At 38.0% G+C, this 17,441-nt stretch overlaps 1 protein-coding gene across 5 annotated transcripts in view; it reads right to left on the bottom strand.

Annotated features, from left to right (window-relative positions):
• The window catches only part of ITSN2 (intersectin 2), a 119,768-nt gene that overhangs the window by 40,923 nt on the left and 61,404 nt on the right, over positions 1-17,441 (bottom strand). For all 5 annotated transcript variants that reach the window (XM_043469203.1, XM_043469208.1, XM_043469204.1 and 2 more), the window contains 6 exons: positions 12,643-12,779; positions 9,199-9,335; positions 8,081-8,178; positions 4,330-4,496; positions 3,906-4,050; positions 537-742 (listed from right to left, as the gene is read on the bottom strand). In XM_043469203.1, the coding sequence (XP_043325138.1) occupies positions 537-742; positions 3,906-4,050; positions 4,330-4,496; positions 8,081-8,178; positions 9,199-9,335; positions 12,643-12,779 (890 nt within the window). The remainder of the gene's footprint in view (positions 1-536; positions 743-3,905; positions 4,051-4,329; positions 4,497-8,080; positions 8,179-9,198; positions 9,336-12,642; positions 12,780-17,441) is intronic.

The raw sequence follows: 17,441 nt of genomic DNA, 5'->3' as shown, positions 1-17,441 counted from the left end.
CTAGGTATCAAAAACCTAAAAAATGAACAAAAAAGACGTGAATCCCACCTCCTGGAGCTTATGACCTAATAAGGAATATAGGTAAGAAGGGAAACAGCTACAACACAGTGTGCATGAGCACCAAGAAAGGTGACCTGCAAAGGAACTCTGGAGATCCAGAGATGAGAGGCAGAGGCGAGGCCCGCAGTAAAGATTTATCTAAATATTGACAGTTTACAGTAAACAACAAGGGAGAAAGCTCCAAAGGAAATGAAAAATAACCTAACTGACCTGCTAGTATAAAAAAAGCAACCAATCTAAAATTTTAAGCACTTTGAAAACTCTAGGAATCTGAAATAACTAGAATAAAAGATATTCTAAAACTGGTACAAATACCTTAGGTATGATTTTTTTCCACTCTAGGAATTACCATTCTGATATTCACACTTAAGTTTAAACTTCTAATTTTCCTGCACAGCCAGTTGTACTGTGGCTGACTCATCAGTGAAACTGGCAACATCGACATCTCATGTCAACACACAAAACTAAGTGCTTACTCTTCCCGCTTAACTTCACTCCCAGGGATGATTTTGACGTAAGATTTCGGAAACCATCCTCTTCCTCCATGAACCTCCCCAAACCACCAATTTTCTTGCTGCTCCAAGACAGTAATAATATCATGTTTTGAGAAGTTCAAGTGGTTTTCTTTCTTTGCAGTCCAAGAACAAAGGGCCTGTGCTTTCAGGTTTTCTACAACCTGTCCCTGTGAATACAAAACCACAAAATTAAAAACAAACAGAAAACAATGACAATTGTGATTTCTGATTCCCAGGATATAACATACTTACTGCTCAAACAGGAGACTGGTTTAGTATGGTGGTGAGTTATTATCAATGATGATTTAAGATAATCATTATCTACTAACTGATTTAAAATTATATATGACAGACAACCATCTGAATAGCCTTCTATGAATTTAAAGACCCAACACTTACCATTCAGGGAAACACCTTGGCATTGCACCATAGGTATGGAAGGCAAACCCTGGGTACTGAAGACGCGTACTCACAGACCCACTAAGTATGTATCACATAACAAATGAAAAGGGAAACCCTTTCTCTCCTCACTTCCAAGTCTCCTCATTGCAATGGATTCTGTTTATTCCACTAGGAATGGAGATGCAGCTGTGCTCAACCTTCCTCCACTTTTGTTTTCTGTCTCATAACCTCTGCATATTCTTATTTCTCCTTTCTTTTCTCTCAGAGGAAGGTGGGTTTCTGTTTTGTTGATAAGGCTAACCCCTCTACCTGGGCTCTAAACTTTCTACCGTGTCTTCTCATTTTCTAAAAATATTTGTAACGTTGTGAATTCTCTCTTTTGAATCTTTAATTTCTTCACTTCTCTCCTTAATTCTACTTCTAACTTCCTTAAAGAAACAGAAGTCTTGCACTTGCTTTCCAATTTCACCCCTCAGTCCATTCTAACTTAGGTTCTGCAACTGCTGTAATACTGAACTTCTTGACAAGGTCACTGATAACGTCAGAGCCAAAAGCTTCTTCAAACCCTTACTTTCCCTGATCTCTGATTGGTGGTGACATCACTGAAACCCCTCCAGTTTCCTGAAGCTCACCATCTGGTGACTGAGAGCTCCTCTTTGGTCCAGCCTCTTTTTCTTCCTGTTTCATGTGATTTCTCTTAAAATTTTATTTATGCCTAGGACTTCTCAAATCTGTATCTTTTAAAAATTATATGCTTTTATTTATTTATTTTATTTCTGGCTGGGCAGGGTCTTTGCTGCTGCGCAGGCTTTTCTCTAGCTGCAGGGAGTGGGGGCTCCTCTCCAGTTGTGGTGCTCAGGCTTCTTGTTGCAGCGGCTTCTCCTGTTGTGGAGCACAGGTCCTAGGCTGCGTGGGTTCAGCAGGTGAGGCTCCTGGGCTTAAGAGCACAGGCTCGTAGTTGTGGTGCACAGGCTTAGCTGCTCTGTGGCCTGTGGGATCTTCCTGGGTCAGGGATCAAACTCGTGTCTAGCAGGTGTATTCATTACCACTGAGCTACCAGGGAAGCCCTCAAATCTATATTTTAACTGTAACTTTATCTTTTGACCTCTAGACTTGTAAATCAAGCTGCCTGCTGGGCCTGGCCCTCATGCTTAGGTATACAAATACCTAAGTTATACATCTGAAATGTAATCACTTTTAGAACTCACCAAACCCATTCCTCCTGCACTGCACAATGATACCACCATCCCCTCAGTCACCTGAGCTAAAGACCCTGAAGAGGTATCTTTAACTTCAACTTCTTCCTCATTGTTCACATGCAAAGGATTGCCAAATTTTGGTTAACTAATACTTTTTTCAGTCCCTCTCTGCTTCTGTATATTTTCACCTCTGTGACACTGGTTCACAGCGTCACCTGTTACTACTGTGATATCCTCCCTTTGGCGGTCTCCTCCCTGTGCTACCTTCTCCCAGTCTGGCCTCTATATGACTGCCGGAGTTCTCTCTCTAAAATACACAACTCAGCTCTCCTTTTGAAAACCTTCATGTGCTTTCCACTGGTGGCTCACGTGGTAAAGAATCCGCCTGCAATGTGGGAGACCCGGGTTTGATCCCTGGGTTGGGAAGATCTCTTGGAGAAGGGAACGGCTACCCACTCCAGTATTCTGGCCTGGAGAATTCCATGGACAGAGGAGCCTGGCAAGCTATAGACCATGGGGTTGCAAACAGTCAGACACGACTGAGCGACGTTCACATGGACTTTCCACTGCCAGCTGCTTAGCATGGCATTAAATGCTTCACAAATAAATCTCAACCTCTCTCTCCAACTACATTTTAACTCTTTCTTTATGAATCTGGTAATATAGCCACACTATAAACAATTCTTGTTTCCTATAAACTCCTGTGCTAACATACCTCACTGACTTTCCCCCAACTGTTCTTTCACATGAATAACTTTCCTTCTGTTTGTTAAAGGCTTGCTCATTTTTGAGGGTTCTACTGAAATGCCTTAACCATTGTGAAGGCTGCTCTGATTCCCACTGGTTGAACTGAAATGCTCTCTCTTCTGTATACCCATTAGGATTTCATAAAATATCTTCATTACAACACTTCTCATACAGTTATTTATTTGTGTCTTCATTAGCTGATGACTCACTAATGACAGAATTTTCTTCCATTAAATTTCTAGCACAGAATAAATGCCTAGGACCTATGGTCACACAATAAACATTTTCTGAGTAAGCTGGAATCTGCAGGACTCTGTTCTGATAAAGTCTGCAATTTCTTTTTAATAATGTTAATGTAACAATGGGCTTCCCTTATAGCTCAGTCGGTAAAGAATCTGCCTGCAATTCAGGAGACCTGGGTTCAATTCCTTGGTCGGGAAGATTCCCTGGAGAAGGAAATGGCAACCCACTCCAGTATTCTTGCCTGAAGAATCCCATGGATAGAGGAGCCTGGCAGGCGTCCATGGGGTTGCAAGAGTCTGACATGACTTAGTGACTAAACCACCAGCAATGTAACAATGCTTGCATCTTGGTTACATCTAAACCAGAGGCTAAATACACATATAATACAGTTCTCACACAATGACTTATTTAAGGAAAACACAAACAAACAAAAAACCTCCAAGCCCACAGCTCTTCTTATAATAACTACAAATTAAGAATATAATCAAATTTGTAAAGATGATATTTTGAGTTTAGAAACCTTAGCTGGTAGCAATTTGTTACTAAGAGAATAAATTGTTGAGAAACCCCTAATAATTTCTTCAACTTTGTATCACATATGAATGGTTAAGAACCTAAACTAAATGTTACAAACTGGTAAATGAATCAATGAAGGCTTTGTGCAAAAATCTTCATTCTATTTTACATGAACCAGGAGCAATGTCAAAGAATAAAACACACAAAAATGAAACATACAAACCTGTCCATGAATCGGTGATACAGACACAGGGGACACAGTGCGAGTGAAAGCTGATTTTTTTTGCCATGATGTGTTAACACTCAGGTTTGAAAAAGATACATTTTGATAATCGGTCACAGATGCTGGTTGGTTTGAAGAAAGTGACCTATAAATATAACAATATGATATAAGTATACTTAATGAAGTACTACCAATTTATCTACTCATATATAATATACATTGTGCTTAAACACAAATTATTAAAAAAAAATCATGACCTATGTTTTTACTTAGTAAACTTCAGTATTAAATTTGGAACAAAAGGTACTCTGACAGAGTCCAGTGCATATTACAATATGATTAAATATCAGGTTGACAGAAATACATATTAGGGATTCAAACATGTGCAGCGACATATAAATTCCGTTATTAGCTAAAAACTTACTCAGAAGTTGAGGTAGCAGATACTGTAGGAGGAAGTAAGGCCTTCTTAGGAGACACAGATTTTTCACTTGATGTCACTTTTTCTACATAATTGCATGGAAACCAGCCAAAATTTCCTTGAAAACTACCATAAAGCCAACCAGGTTCTCCTACAGTTTTTTCGTCAACCTATGGAAACAAAAAGAAGAATTATCAGTGGTTGGAAAGCCACATATTTGCAAAGAGAAGAGATGCAGAACACTGTCCAGCAGCCTAATTTTCAGAATCAAGTCCATCTAACTACATAGCTAAAGCATTTTCTACAATAGGTTACTACCTCTAACAATTGACAAGGTGCCCTTTTAAACTTAAATTTTTAATTTTATCCAAGTTAATACACAAAAACAGTTCACAAAGACCAGTAGAATCTCCATGAAGGCAAGAACAACAAACCCCAGGAATTATGCAACCTAAACCTGATTTAAATATTTGGTCTCAAGGTGAGGAATTACTTCCTCTTTTTCTTACAAACTTTTAAAAGCATAATTTCTTTAATATTGTTTCCTAATATTTTCAACCTTATGAAAAAGAAAATGCCCATTCATTTATTCTTCAGAGTTAGGCCAGATTTGCTTTGTAAGGGGTCAATTTTAATCAATTTCATACTTGTCATTTATGATTATAATTGATTTCTAGTTGGCAGTTTACATAGAGACCTAAGCTAGGAAATTTTACATAAATTCTCACAGGCCTAGAGAAACTATTACTTCAAAAACAGCATTAACAGATAAGACTAGAAACATAGGTTGTGATGAAAAATGTTGCCAGGGTTCAGAGGAATTTCTAATTTATTGCACTTTCTCTCAAACCTCCTCTGCCACTTTCTCAAATTAAGTTGATTAGATCTTGCCTCCTATCGTACCAACAATACAGAAGCCCTCAGATTTGACCTCACCTCTACTTCAGCAAAATTTATGATCCCATCCACTCTTTCATCCAGCCCTCCAACCACAAAGGAAAATGTACCCAGTCCTTCCACCTCTCCCTCTTCCTGGGCTCTAGATCCCAAGCCCTCCACATTGTCAAGAATCTTTCTCATCTCCATCCATTGGTCAGAACAGTGAGGTCTGACAGGGAGGCCTGAGATGCCTTCCTGAGTGCTCTGTGTTCTGTGTGTTGACCTGAACTGTGGCTTCAATGATTTATGTTGTCGTCGTTTTACTTGTGAAGTCGTGTCTCTTTTGCAACCCCATGGGCTGCAGACCACCAGGCTCCTCTGTCCATGGGGTTTCCTAGGCAAGAATACTGAAGTGGGTGGCCATTTCCTCCTCCAGGGGCTCTTCCTGACCCAGGGACTAACTCATATCTCCTGCATTGGCAGGTGGATTCTTTTACCACTGAGCCACCTGGGAAGCCCCTTCAAAGATTTACATATGTGTATAAATTATTGGAGCTATTCACTGATGGCTGTGTACTTTACTAAATGTAAATTATAGCTTAATTGGAAAAAAAAATCTCCCTCTATTAGTAATTTACTCTTTCTGGTATCATTAACTGTTTTTCTCTGCAGACCCTTTCTATCATTAAACTCGCTCAAGCTTCTGCCAAGTTAAAAAAAAAAAGAAAACAGAACAACTTCCCTCAATCCACATTTGTCATTATTTTCCACCTTCACTTCCTTTTCCCCTTCAGAAGCCAAGCTCCTTTAAGAGTTTTATATATTCACTGTCTCCTCCTTTCTCCCCTCCAACTGTTCCTCAACTCACAGAAATCTGGCTTCTTCCTCCACTACTCCACTCAACTAACACTCTTCTCCTCCAGGTTAATAGTAACTGCTGCTGCTAACACAATGGTTATTTTTTAAAGCACTGTCTGGTTTTACATGTGGGCCACTCCTCTCAAACTTCCCTGACGCTAAACTCTGTTCTGTTTCTTCCTCTCGTCATTCTTCTCCAGCTCCCCTCAGTGTCCATGCTTCCCAGAGAGTGCACCGTAAGCCATCTTCCCCCTTTCTTATTCCCCTTAGGGGAGCTCTGCCACAGTCATGTCTTCAATGACCATCACAACACACTGATGACATCCAAACTGGCCCCCTCTGACCTTTGCCAGCAATCTCGCTAGATACCTCTGGATATGTAACTGCTGCCCAGAAATCTGAAACTCATCCCAAACTAAACTCATTATAATTCCCACTTAAATTTCCTCCTTCTAATCTTCCTCTCTTAGTGAATGAACACCATTATTAACTAAGCTGTCCAAATCAGGTGTGTGCATGCATGTTAAGCTGTTCCAGTCATGTCCAACTCTTTGTACCCCTATGGACTGTAGCCCACCTGGCTCCTCTGTCCATGGAGATTCTCCAGTGAGAATACTGGAGTGGGTTACCACGCCCTCCTCCAGGGGATCTTCCCAACCCAGGGCTTGAACCTGCATCTCTTGCATCTCTTGCATTGGCAGGCAGGTTCTTTATCACTAGTGCTACCTGGGAAGCCTCCAAATCAGATATCTGACAGTAACTCACGACATTCTTTACATCAAGTATTCAGCAGAGAACATAAGCACTCAAGAAACTCCAGCTAACTTCATGTTCCTGCTGTCACCACCACCAGACTGGCTCTCTGACTGTGGGAAAGGTCTGTTCTAGAGGGGACAGCAGTCCACACCCTTCTTCTACTTCCTTGGGATGTCTATCTTTCTCAATAAACTATAAACTTATTCAGAGACTGTGAATTGTTTACTATATCCCTAGCCTAGTATAGCCTCCAACAAGAATTTGCTGAAACAAAAGATTTAATCAAAAATATAAGTAGGCTCTTGGCTGGACATGCCCAGACAGGCTATATTTCTTCATTCTTGGACACTGCCTCGTCACCACCAACCAGACAAGGAGGAATGGCAGGGCCAGGAGACGGGACTCAGCTGCCTATGTAACGGACCTCCCTCAGCTAAGCAGCTACGCACGGCCACCGTGGCAAGGGCAACAGAAGCAGTGTGCAGCTGGGGAGGATACTGAGCATCTGAAGAGCTGGTTTTTGTAAACCCTAGTCCAGGTACCATTCGGCTTTTGCTACTCAACTGATAAAATACACCAAACTGGTGAAAACGCAGGTTAAAAAAAGAAAACAGACACTGGCTAGGTATCTGGGTAATATAACTTTTATTTCCTAAGAAGAAAACTGAAGTCCAAGTCACCATGCTTCTACAGCCTGCATTCTTCCTAATGTATCACAATAGCTCAATCAATGCTATTCCCTGCATCTTCTCCTATTCATCCATTTTACATGGCTTGTGATTATACAATAAAATCCTTTTTCTTCTGCATCTAGTTAGAACTACAGAACCTAACTCCTTCAACTCTTTTAATGGTTGTCAGAAAATAACTAGCTCTCCCAAATGTCATTGATAATTTATTAAAACAAAATCAGTGTCACTTTTCATGGCATAAAGCAGCAGGGCCTAGTGAAAAGAACACTGGGTTTAGAAATGCAAAGACATGTACTCTCACTCCCCGCTGGCAGTGTGCCGCTGAGGATTACAGCTTGTGTAAGTCTTCCTTACCTGTAATGTCCTCTGCAGATCTGTAGTATATCTTAAGAACCAAATGAGGTAACGCTAAAGATGTATTTTTAAAATTGTAAATTATTGTATAATTCTTTACCATCTGAGCCACCAGGGAAGCCCCATAATAGTATACTCAATATTATTATTGAAAGTAAAATAGTACAGTGCACTCAGCTTATTCATGAGAAAAAAAAAAAGACTTAGTTTCCAACCTGTATTATATCCCCAGAATTAAAACTCATTTCATCATGGTTCCTTGCTTCAAAGCGATATAACGCTCTGTAATTCACCAAAGTACCAGCTGGCTCACCTAAAGAGAAGATTATTATTATTCACTTCTTTCACAGAGACACATCTTTGCTATGACTCAATGAAGAGCTCAAAAAGAAAAAAAACAAACAAACTGAGCATCAAACAGTATAATGATAATCCATTTGATATAGGCTTGTTGGATTTAAGTATTTTTAACAGTCACAGAATCAATATAAAAAACAAACAAGGATAACTGTCCTAAGCAGGAGGCAGTAAAACAAGGAGACGACTGGCAGGATGTGTCACACGCGTGGATAAGGGAAGGTGAGGGCTGGTGACTGAGATGTGCCAGGTGGAGGGAGACTAAGCTGCAAGAGGCTTAATTTGATCTGTGGAGGTCAGAATCACAGGGAAGATGAGCACAAAAGGGAGGTCACAGATGAGGAAGTAAGCCAGTATAAACAGGGTTAATTACAGATTCATCAGCATGGTTCTAAAAACAAAAACAGCAGAAGGGCTCACAAGTATACTAGACTTACTAGATTAAAGATATTTTACTTTGTTCATTTGTAGAATAAATGCTTTAACTTATAAAATTTTTAATACACTGTATCATTATTAAGGATTCAAAAATATGTGTATCCAGAAAAGATACAATAATACTTAAACTGTTAATATTTTAGAAATACACTGGGGAGGGGTACCAAAAACAACCTTTTATCATCTGAGAAAATTTCACTGTGCAAAGAACAGTTTACTGTTACTTCATTAAAATAAACAGTTTAGCTACACTAATGAAATAAAGTATTTTAAATTACTTCAATTATAAACACTGTGTCCAGGTTTATGCATTGGTAGTGATGACTACTTTCTTTTCTTTGTGTCATTTTAAGATTTCTACCCTCAATCTGTTTTAGTAAGACTACATCTTCTCATCCAAGTTTAATTTAGAAAAAGAATTAGCATCCATTTAAATTTTCTTCTTCTTCTTTTTGCCTCATTAGAATCTTTTTTTCTTGTTGCTTTTGTTACTCTGTTTCAGAAAAATCAAACCAATTATTTTTATCCTTATCCTTACTTTGTTTCTCCTCAGCTTTCCGCTCCACTTCTTGAACTTTTTCCTGTGATTTTTCTTCTTGGAGTCGTTTTTGCTTTTCTTCTTCCTCCTTTCTAAGATTTTCTTTCCATAAGTTTTCTTTTCCTTGTTTTGCTTTCCTTTATAAAAAAGAAAAAGTTCGCATAATGTCCTAAATTTCTTTTATGCAAAATAAAAATATAATAGATCTTCTTCCTGACAAACTGAAGAAAAATTAATATTTCTTATATATTTAAATATAATCTTAAACATAATTATGTATTTATTACATACAGCAAAGACACGTGGGGGGGAAGTGGAGAAACCATAGGGAATCAGGGCTGAAGGAGAAAACCAATTAGTCAATCAATTAATCAAGAGAGAAACTATGGACAAACAGATGAGCTGAAGTGTATGACTAACAATTTCTCACACTCTCAGATTTCTTCCTGCCCAGCCAACCTCCCAAACCCAAGGGAAAAAAAAGTGGAAAAAACTGAAATGGAACTAATCAGAAAACAAATATAAAAACTGTATTTAAATTTCCTTCCCTTCTCTCTAGATTCTTCACCAGGACTGCTGTCAAACTCTTACTCTCACTATTCTAGCTAATCCCTGTTTTAGGGATTTAGTCATTGCTGTGAAATAGGAAATGCTTCTGGACAGACAGATTACTTCTTACATTCTCACTTAAGAGTCTCTTTCATTTGTTAGATTTTGGATAACAGATCATTTTTCCTCGAGAGGTCTGTGCTTCTGTACAAGTTTCTATGACATTTGATACAGCTGCAGCTTGGTTTCTAGCTAGTCAAGATGACCTGTGATCATACAGAACTAATGCTCACCACAGTTCTTCCTGCACATACTTCTGATGATCTTACTGAAGGCAGAGCAGTCAACACCAAATTTAACACCTTCTTCAAGCCTCAGCACACACTATCAGGGTCTGTGACAATTGTGTCTGATGCATCCTGGGTTTTGGGGGGCACTTATGCCCCACAAAGGTGAAAGTCTTGGCTTAATTCTGTATCTCTATTCCTATAATTCCTGGAAGAATTTGGAAATACTAGATAATTTAAAAAACCCTATATGCAAAACAGAAAAAGAGACACAGAAGTACAGAACAGACTTTTGAACTCTGTGGGAGAAGGTGAGGGTGGGATGTTGCGAAAGAACAGCATGTATATTATCTATGGTGAAACAGGTCACCAGCCCAGGTGGGATGCATGAGACAAGTGCTCGAACCTGGTGCACTGGGAAGACCCAGAGGAATTGGGTGGAGAGGGAGGGGGGAGGGGGGATCGGGATGGGGAATACGTGTAAATCTATTGCTGATTCATGTCAATGTATGACAAAACCCACTGAAAAAATAAATAAATAAATTAAAAAAAAAATTTTTAAAAAAATAAAAACTGCAGACCCACTTAGTCATGAACCCTTTCTCCTCATCCCCCAAATGTCTTACACTTCATACTCCTGGTTCATTATCACACAACTAGCTTCCACTCAACCCTCTGCAAACCCTCCTACACCCTCTATCACTTTGCAGAGTGCTTTCTCTAGCATTTTCTGTAACTGACATCCACCTCTCCTTTCAGAAGTATGCTTCTCTAGCAGTCTTGACTTAATTCCAACCAATATTCCCTTTCCTAGGTCCTTGGTAACGCTCCCTGACAGTCTCTCATGTCTAGGATGACCCAACCTACCTTTATTTAAATTGCCATAGCACTATGAACACCACTATCAGAGTACTTGCCACATATTTATTGGGATAAAGAAAAGACGAGAGAGCTAAGAGAATATAAAATTAAATTTTGGTAAAGTTTCTAAGTTTGTGGATGAGAAACTGGTCCAGGGCCAGAAGATGCTTCAAAAGTTGGACAAAAGGCAAAGAGACCAGACCTACAATGGGAAAACCTGACTATCACCAATAGCTTTGGGCGAGAAGGCAACATAAGCTGGGCAAGTGGCCAAGAAGTCAAGATGTAGTACTAAGAGCCAGCTCTGAACCAATCCTACTTGTTCTGATTGCTTCCCTCTACTAAAGTAGGATAATGTGTGAAGATGATGAATAAAATGAAAATAAGTGTATTGCTAATATGGTCTACTGGGCTGAAAGGAACCACAAGCAATGATGGAGAGGTATCAAGATACTTGCACGTGTCAACAGAAAACCCTAGCACGGTGACTGGTGGTACAGCCACTGCACGGGTCCCTTGGGCACACACTGCTGCACAAGTTGGTGGCAGATAAAAACCTCCTTAGTTTAAACTTACTGCCTCTGCACCTATATTATTCCACTATCTCTTGCTAGGGAGTCACAAAAGTATGAGTCTTGGAGTAAAAAATGTTACAGCTATTTGCTTAGCTGTCTGAATCCCCTACTAGAATTATGAGGATTCTAGAGACAAGGAGTAACCCAGAGATTACCTGCATCACAGTCAACAGTGACCACTAAATAAAAATGTGTTGAGGTGGTTATTCTGAAGTCAGTAAGAAAACAGGCCTGCTATATGGTAATGTGTCTTTCTTGTCTTCCCAGTAGCTCTTCATGGACATTGCTCTTCTACTCTTCTCCAGGGTAAAGAAATGCTGGTGTGCTGATATTTGTTAATTATAATAATTTCTGACACTAGAGAACTTGGGAGAAACATAGGAACCTATCAGAAGTAGAATCTTACCGATAGAAAAAAAAGTCATGTGAAGTCTCTAAATGAATGGCTCTATGCTTCAGATATACAACTGTCTCACTTTTCTTTGCTACAAATGTAGGCAGTTGATGTAGCCCAGATATATACAAAGAAAACTGTATCAACGTGGCATTTCTGCACTCAATACTATATAAAATTAAATACTTGGTTTTTATGATTTCTCAGGAAACAGTAATAGATTTACTATGGAGAGACAAAAATAATGAGTGCTTATTACCCACTAAACATTATACTTGGCTCTTTAGTAAGTGAAGTGAAGTTGCTCAGTCGTGTCCGACTCTTTGCGACCCCGTGGACTGTAGCTTACCAGGCTCCTCTGTCCATGGGATTCTCCAGGCAAGAATACTGGAGTGGGTTGCCTTGGCTCTTTAATCTTATTTAATTCTGAATTAGCTATGAGGTATGCATTACTGTTTCTATTTTTCAGATGGTAAAAACTGAGGTTCCAAAAGGTAAAGTGACTTAACCAAGGTCATTCAGATAGTAAATGGCAGATCAAGATAATCCAGGTTGAACTCCAAAGCCTGTAGTTTTCACTAAGGGAACATTTACAATTGGTTACTGTAAACTCAGTCCGCAAAAGAAGGACTAAACTTCTAAACTTTAGAATCTAATTAGCATCTTAGGATAATAATTTTATTCCCCTTATATTTTTCATAGTCAAACTAAAGATATGGGCAACAAAAATTAGAATTTTAGTAGCAATATAGTATAATAAATTTATCAACTACATTACCTTGTAGCCTCATCTTCTAGTTTCTTTTTCTGTATTAACTCTGATCTTTTTCTTTCAATTTCCCTCAGTTTGTCACGTTTGATCTTATAAAGCTGTTCAATGGCTAACTGCTGTGTATTGTAGCTTTCTCTCAGTTCCTAAGGAGAAAATAAAAAGTTAATATGGCATGGATTTAAATACTTCTGTCTTACATAAAAATGTGGCAACTGCATTTAAAGATAAAAATCATAAAGCAAGTTAAACTAAAGTAAAAAAGATTAAAAGTCTTAAAAAAGATGATTAAAAAAATCTTGAATACATTAAGAACTGAAGGTATATAGCCACTGAGGACAAATGTATGTTAAAATCAACTACTTTTATACTAATTCATTCCTAAGGAACAAAAACCTTTACAAGCCAAGTCTTTGATTTGGTACTTCGTTTTCTTTTTTTTTTTTGGTACTTCGTTTTCTATAGAAAAGCAATCCATTAAAAATCCAGGGAAAACAGTTTGCTGGTTACAACATTTGAAGAGGAATTTTGTTCAGTCATAGTTTTGACATGTGTAGTTTAACCAAGTTATCCATAACTTTTATCCAGTCAGATATTGAACACAGAAGTAATTATTTAATAAACTATGCAATATTTATTTAATTTAAATAATTAAATAATTTAATAACTAAAATGGAAAAGATAATGTCTACCTAAAACCATGACTAGAGTGGGTCAAAATAATGAAAAGTATTTAACAGGAATTAAATGTTTATTGAGCATCTAGTTCTGTGCAAAATAGTATAAAGATTCACAGGGGATCCAATGCAAGACCATCTGACTCCTGAGTCTATAGTCCTTGTCTTCAAAGAATTCAGCCTCAAAGTAGAGAAAAGTGCCAAAATCTGGAATATAGTTGAGTGTCTTAGCAGAAACCTGTGATTATCCACTCTGCATTCCTTCCCCTTCTCTACTAACATACTCGTCCTCCTTTGGCGAAGTTGCTTTACTCCCTGAAAACCACCCTTCTCTGTGGTTTTGAAGAATCTGTCACACTCAGTGCTCCTCCCACTTCCACCCAAGTGTGGTCACGTGATCTAAACAATCACAGCACCTCATTCCCCTGGCAAGAATGACTGGTGCAAAGGACATGCACATGATCCAAGCTGGGCCACAATCCCTTCCCAGGATTCAGATACACTGAGGAGGGGAGAAAGAAGCCTTTCCTTCACTAAACTCATTAAAGTGAGGGTAAGGTAAACCTGGGACTGCCCCATTTCCCAGTGAGGCCATCAAGGGTAGAAATGAAGTCAACATAGGAAAGAGAGAAGCAAAGATTAATTAAAGATTAGAGGTGGAGCAAGAAGGAGTGCTGGGGAACCAAATCTCTGACTTCACTCCCATGTCTAGGAACTGCCCCTTCTACAAATTCAGTTAGCGGTCCTAGTATTCTTCCAATTACCACTCTTAGCTTAATTATTTTGAACTGAATTTCTTTTACTTAGAATCTACAGAATCCTGAACAAGACAGTAGAAAAAGGCTGGGATAAGGAAGAGGAAAAAACTCCAAAAACAAAGAAAACTCCCACAAAAACCTAAAGTAAACAAAGGAAGCTTCACAGCAAAGATGGGAGCTTAGACCACATTTGGATAGAATTTTTTGGTAAAAGATGTCTTGGGGCATCTATTTATACACAAAAACAAAAACTCCAAGTCACGAGCAAACAAAGGAAAATAGCCTAAGCTCTATTTCTTTTCAGAAATAAAAATATTTTATAAGTGAACCCTTTTAACTAGACTGAGTAAATGTGGTATCCAGATACTATGTCCAAAATGTCTAAGATCAAGACTTAAGGCAACAATAATACAAATACCACCATTCATAGCAAAGTTTTCACATATCTCAGATCTCAGTTTTGTCTCTTACAGATCTCAGTTTTCTCTGTTGCACCTTTCTCTAGACTCTATTGAAAAGCAGAAGACTACTGTGGTTACATTCTATGGAGAAGTAGCCTGGTTTAGTGAAAGCACTTCAGAAGCATGGGTCTGGAGTAAGACCCCCCAAGATCTGAATCAGGTTCTGTCAGTGACTAGCTGAGTAACCTTAGGAAACCTCACAGTCTCCTCATCTGTAAAATGAGGTTAATTACAGTACATGCCCCACAGCATTGCTATGAGAACTGAATGGGTTAACACACATAAAGTGCTTATAATAGTGCAGGGCACTAAGTGCGTCCTTAATAAATATTAGCTATATTACTGGCTGAAGTCATGAAAAGAATTGTAAGTTTAAAAGCAAAGTGGAGAGGAGCCAAATTAATGTCTGATCTTAGTATGGTTGCAAGGTTAGCCCTCTAACTTGTCCTTTAAAATACTGTTCCAGGGACTACTCTGGTGGTCCAGTGGCTAAGACTCCACGCTCCCAATGCAGGGGTCTGGGTTCAATCCCTGATCAGGGAACTAGATACTGCATGCCAAAACTAAGACCAGCCAAATAAATAAATAAAGGTTAAAAAAAAAAAATACTGTTCCAAGTCTTCCTTCATTAGCCATTCCTCCTGTGTCTCTCCAAGGCATTATGTGCATTCTCCTATCACAGGCAGCATCTTCCAACCGTATGGCTGTCTCGCATCAAGATAATCCCAGCCAAGAGATAGCCTGGTAGACTATAGTCATTCAGTTAGTATTTACTGGGTGAATGAAAATATGTAAACCACAGGTAAGGTAAGGTGAGTCCCTCAGTCGTGTGCCACTCTTTGTGACCCCATGGACTGTAGCCTGCAGGCTCCTCTGTCAATGGAATCCTCCAGGCAAGAATACTGGAGTGGGTTGCCAGGCCCTCCTACAGGGGATCTTCCAGATCCAGGGATAGAACCCGGGTCTCCTGCATTGCAGGCACTCTTAACTGTACATAAACCATAGTCTATGCATATCAGTAAGACATGAAGAGTACCTTGGAGCTTGCCAAAAACATTTCCTCTATCTGAGTTACAATGATCCCAGAAAGCATCATTAGATTCACTCCTCTGAGTTATGTCATGCTTCTAGGAAGTCCTGGTTAAATCTAATAGTTAACTATTACTTTGCAGGACAGCCGAAATTAACACAAAACTGTAAATTAACTATACTTCGATTTTAAAAATAATCTATCAATTAACTGAAAGCAAGTAAAGAATCTGCACTTACGACCAGAGCTGTTCTCCATCTTAACAGAACAATAGATCATTCTTTTCAAGTTAAGGAAGTTTTCTTCTGTTCCTAGTATGCTAATAACTTTCATTTTTTAATCATAAATAAGTGCTAAATTTTATCAAATACCTTTTCTGCCTTTAGAAAGATGAGCATATTGTTTTTCTCCTTTAATCTGTTTATATGGCAAATTACAGTAAAACATTTCTACATATCAAATCACCTTTGCCTGGGTAAGATAAATCCCACTTGGTCATAGCTAAGTATCTGTCTTATAAATTTCCATATTCAACTTTTCAATATTATTTAGAATTTTTGCTTCTATGCTAAATTGATCTATAATGATCCTTTCTCACACTATTCTTATCAAATTATGAGGTTTATGATAGTTTCATGTGACAAGTTGGGAATACTCCCTCTTCTATATTTTGAAACAGATGTATAAAATTGGAGTTATTTATTTCTTCAGTAAAATTCCAGGTCTAGACTCTCTTTTAGAGGAGATTTTATACTACAGAATTAAAATATTTCATGACAACAGAGCTACCTATTTTATTCTTGAATCAGTGTTAACAAATTATAATTTGTTCATTTCACCTACATTTTTATATTTATATGCAAAATTTGTCATAATATTCCCTCTTATTGTTTGCAATGTATTTAATTATTTTTCCTTTTTACTAACTTTATTTTTACTTCCTTCTAAAATCTCTTGCCAAAGGTTTGTTAATTTTTTTAATCTATAAAAGTAAAAATTTGGTTTTCTTAACTCTTTCTATTAAATATCTGTGTTCTATTTCACTATTTCCTTCTACTTTTTTCCTCCTTTATTATGCTAGTCTTTTTTTAGCTTCTTAAGTTGAACACTTAGCTAATAAATTTTCATTTTTTCCCTAATATAACCATTTAAGGTCAAATTCTGACTCTCTGGGTTGAATTTCTTTTTGCTCTCTGTGTGACTCTGGGCAGCTTAATTTACTTTTATGTGAAATGTGAACCAATAATAGAAGGTACATCACAGGGGTAATGTTAAGGATTACATAATATAAGTAAAACATTTAGGACAGTGCCAGTCACAGAGAAAGCCTGTAATAATCTTATCTATTATAAGTACAGCTTGATTTATGAATTAGAAAATAATTGACTCCTGATATGAAATATGAGGAATCTGCTCATTTACACTATCCCGCATCTCCTCTTCATTTCCCAATGTTTGGCTATAACTTAAAAATAGACTTAAACTACTATTTCATTTTCATAAACATTTGACAACATTTTGCAACTCTAAATTTTTCTCTTTATTTTGAAAATTTTCAGATTTACAGAAAACTTGACTAAGTTGCAGACACTGATGCTTTCACCCCCGAGAACTTCATCATTATTCCACATAACTAGTGTCAATGTCAGTACCAAACTAAAGAATGTTAATAGTGACATAGTAATATTACTTAATACAGAACTCATATTCCAAAAATGTCCCCAATAATGTAAACACTGTCCTTAATAAGTTTTTTTTTAAGATTCACTATCCAATCAAGGACCATACACTTTGTTTCATTGTTGTGAGATCTCCTCCATTTTTTCATGAGATTCACATTTCTAGTGTGTGGGTTAGTATTTTATAGACCAAACCACAATTT

The sequence above is a fragment of the Cervus canadensis genome, chromosome 5 (genome assembly GCF_019320065.1).
Source record: "Cervus canadensis isolate Bull #8, Minnesota chromosome 5, ASM1932006v1, whole genome shotgun sequence".
Lineage (NCBI taxonomy): Eukaryota > Metazoa > Chordata > Mammalia > Artiodactyla > Cervidae > Cervus > Cervus canadensis.
Note: the sequence above shows the minus strand (reverse complement) of the source record. Positions and strands in the feature narration are given on the sequence as shown.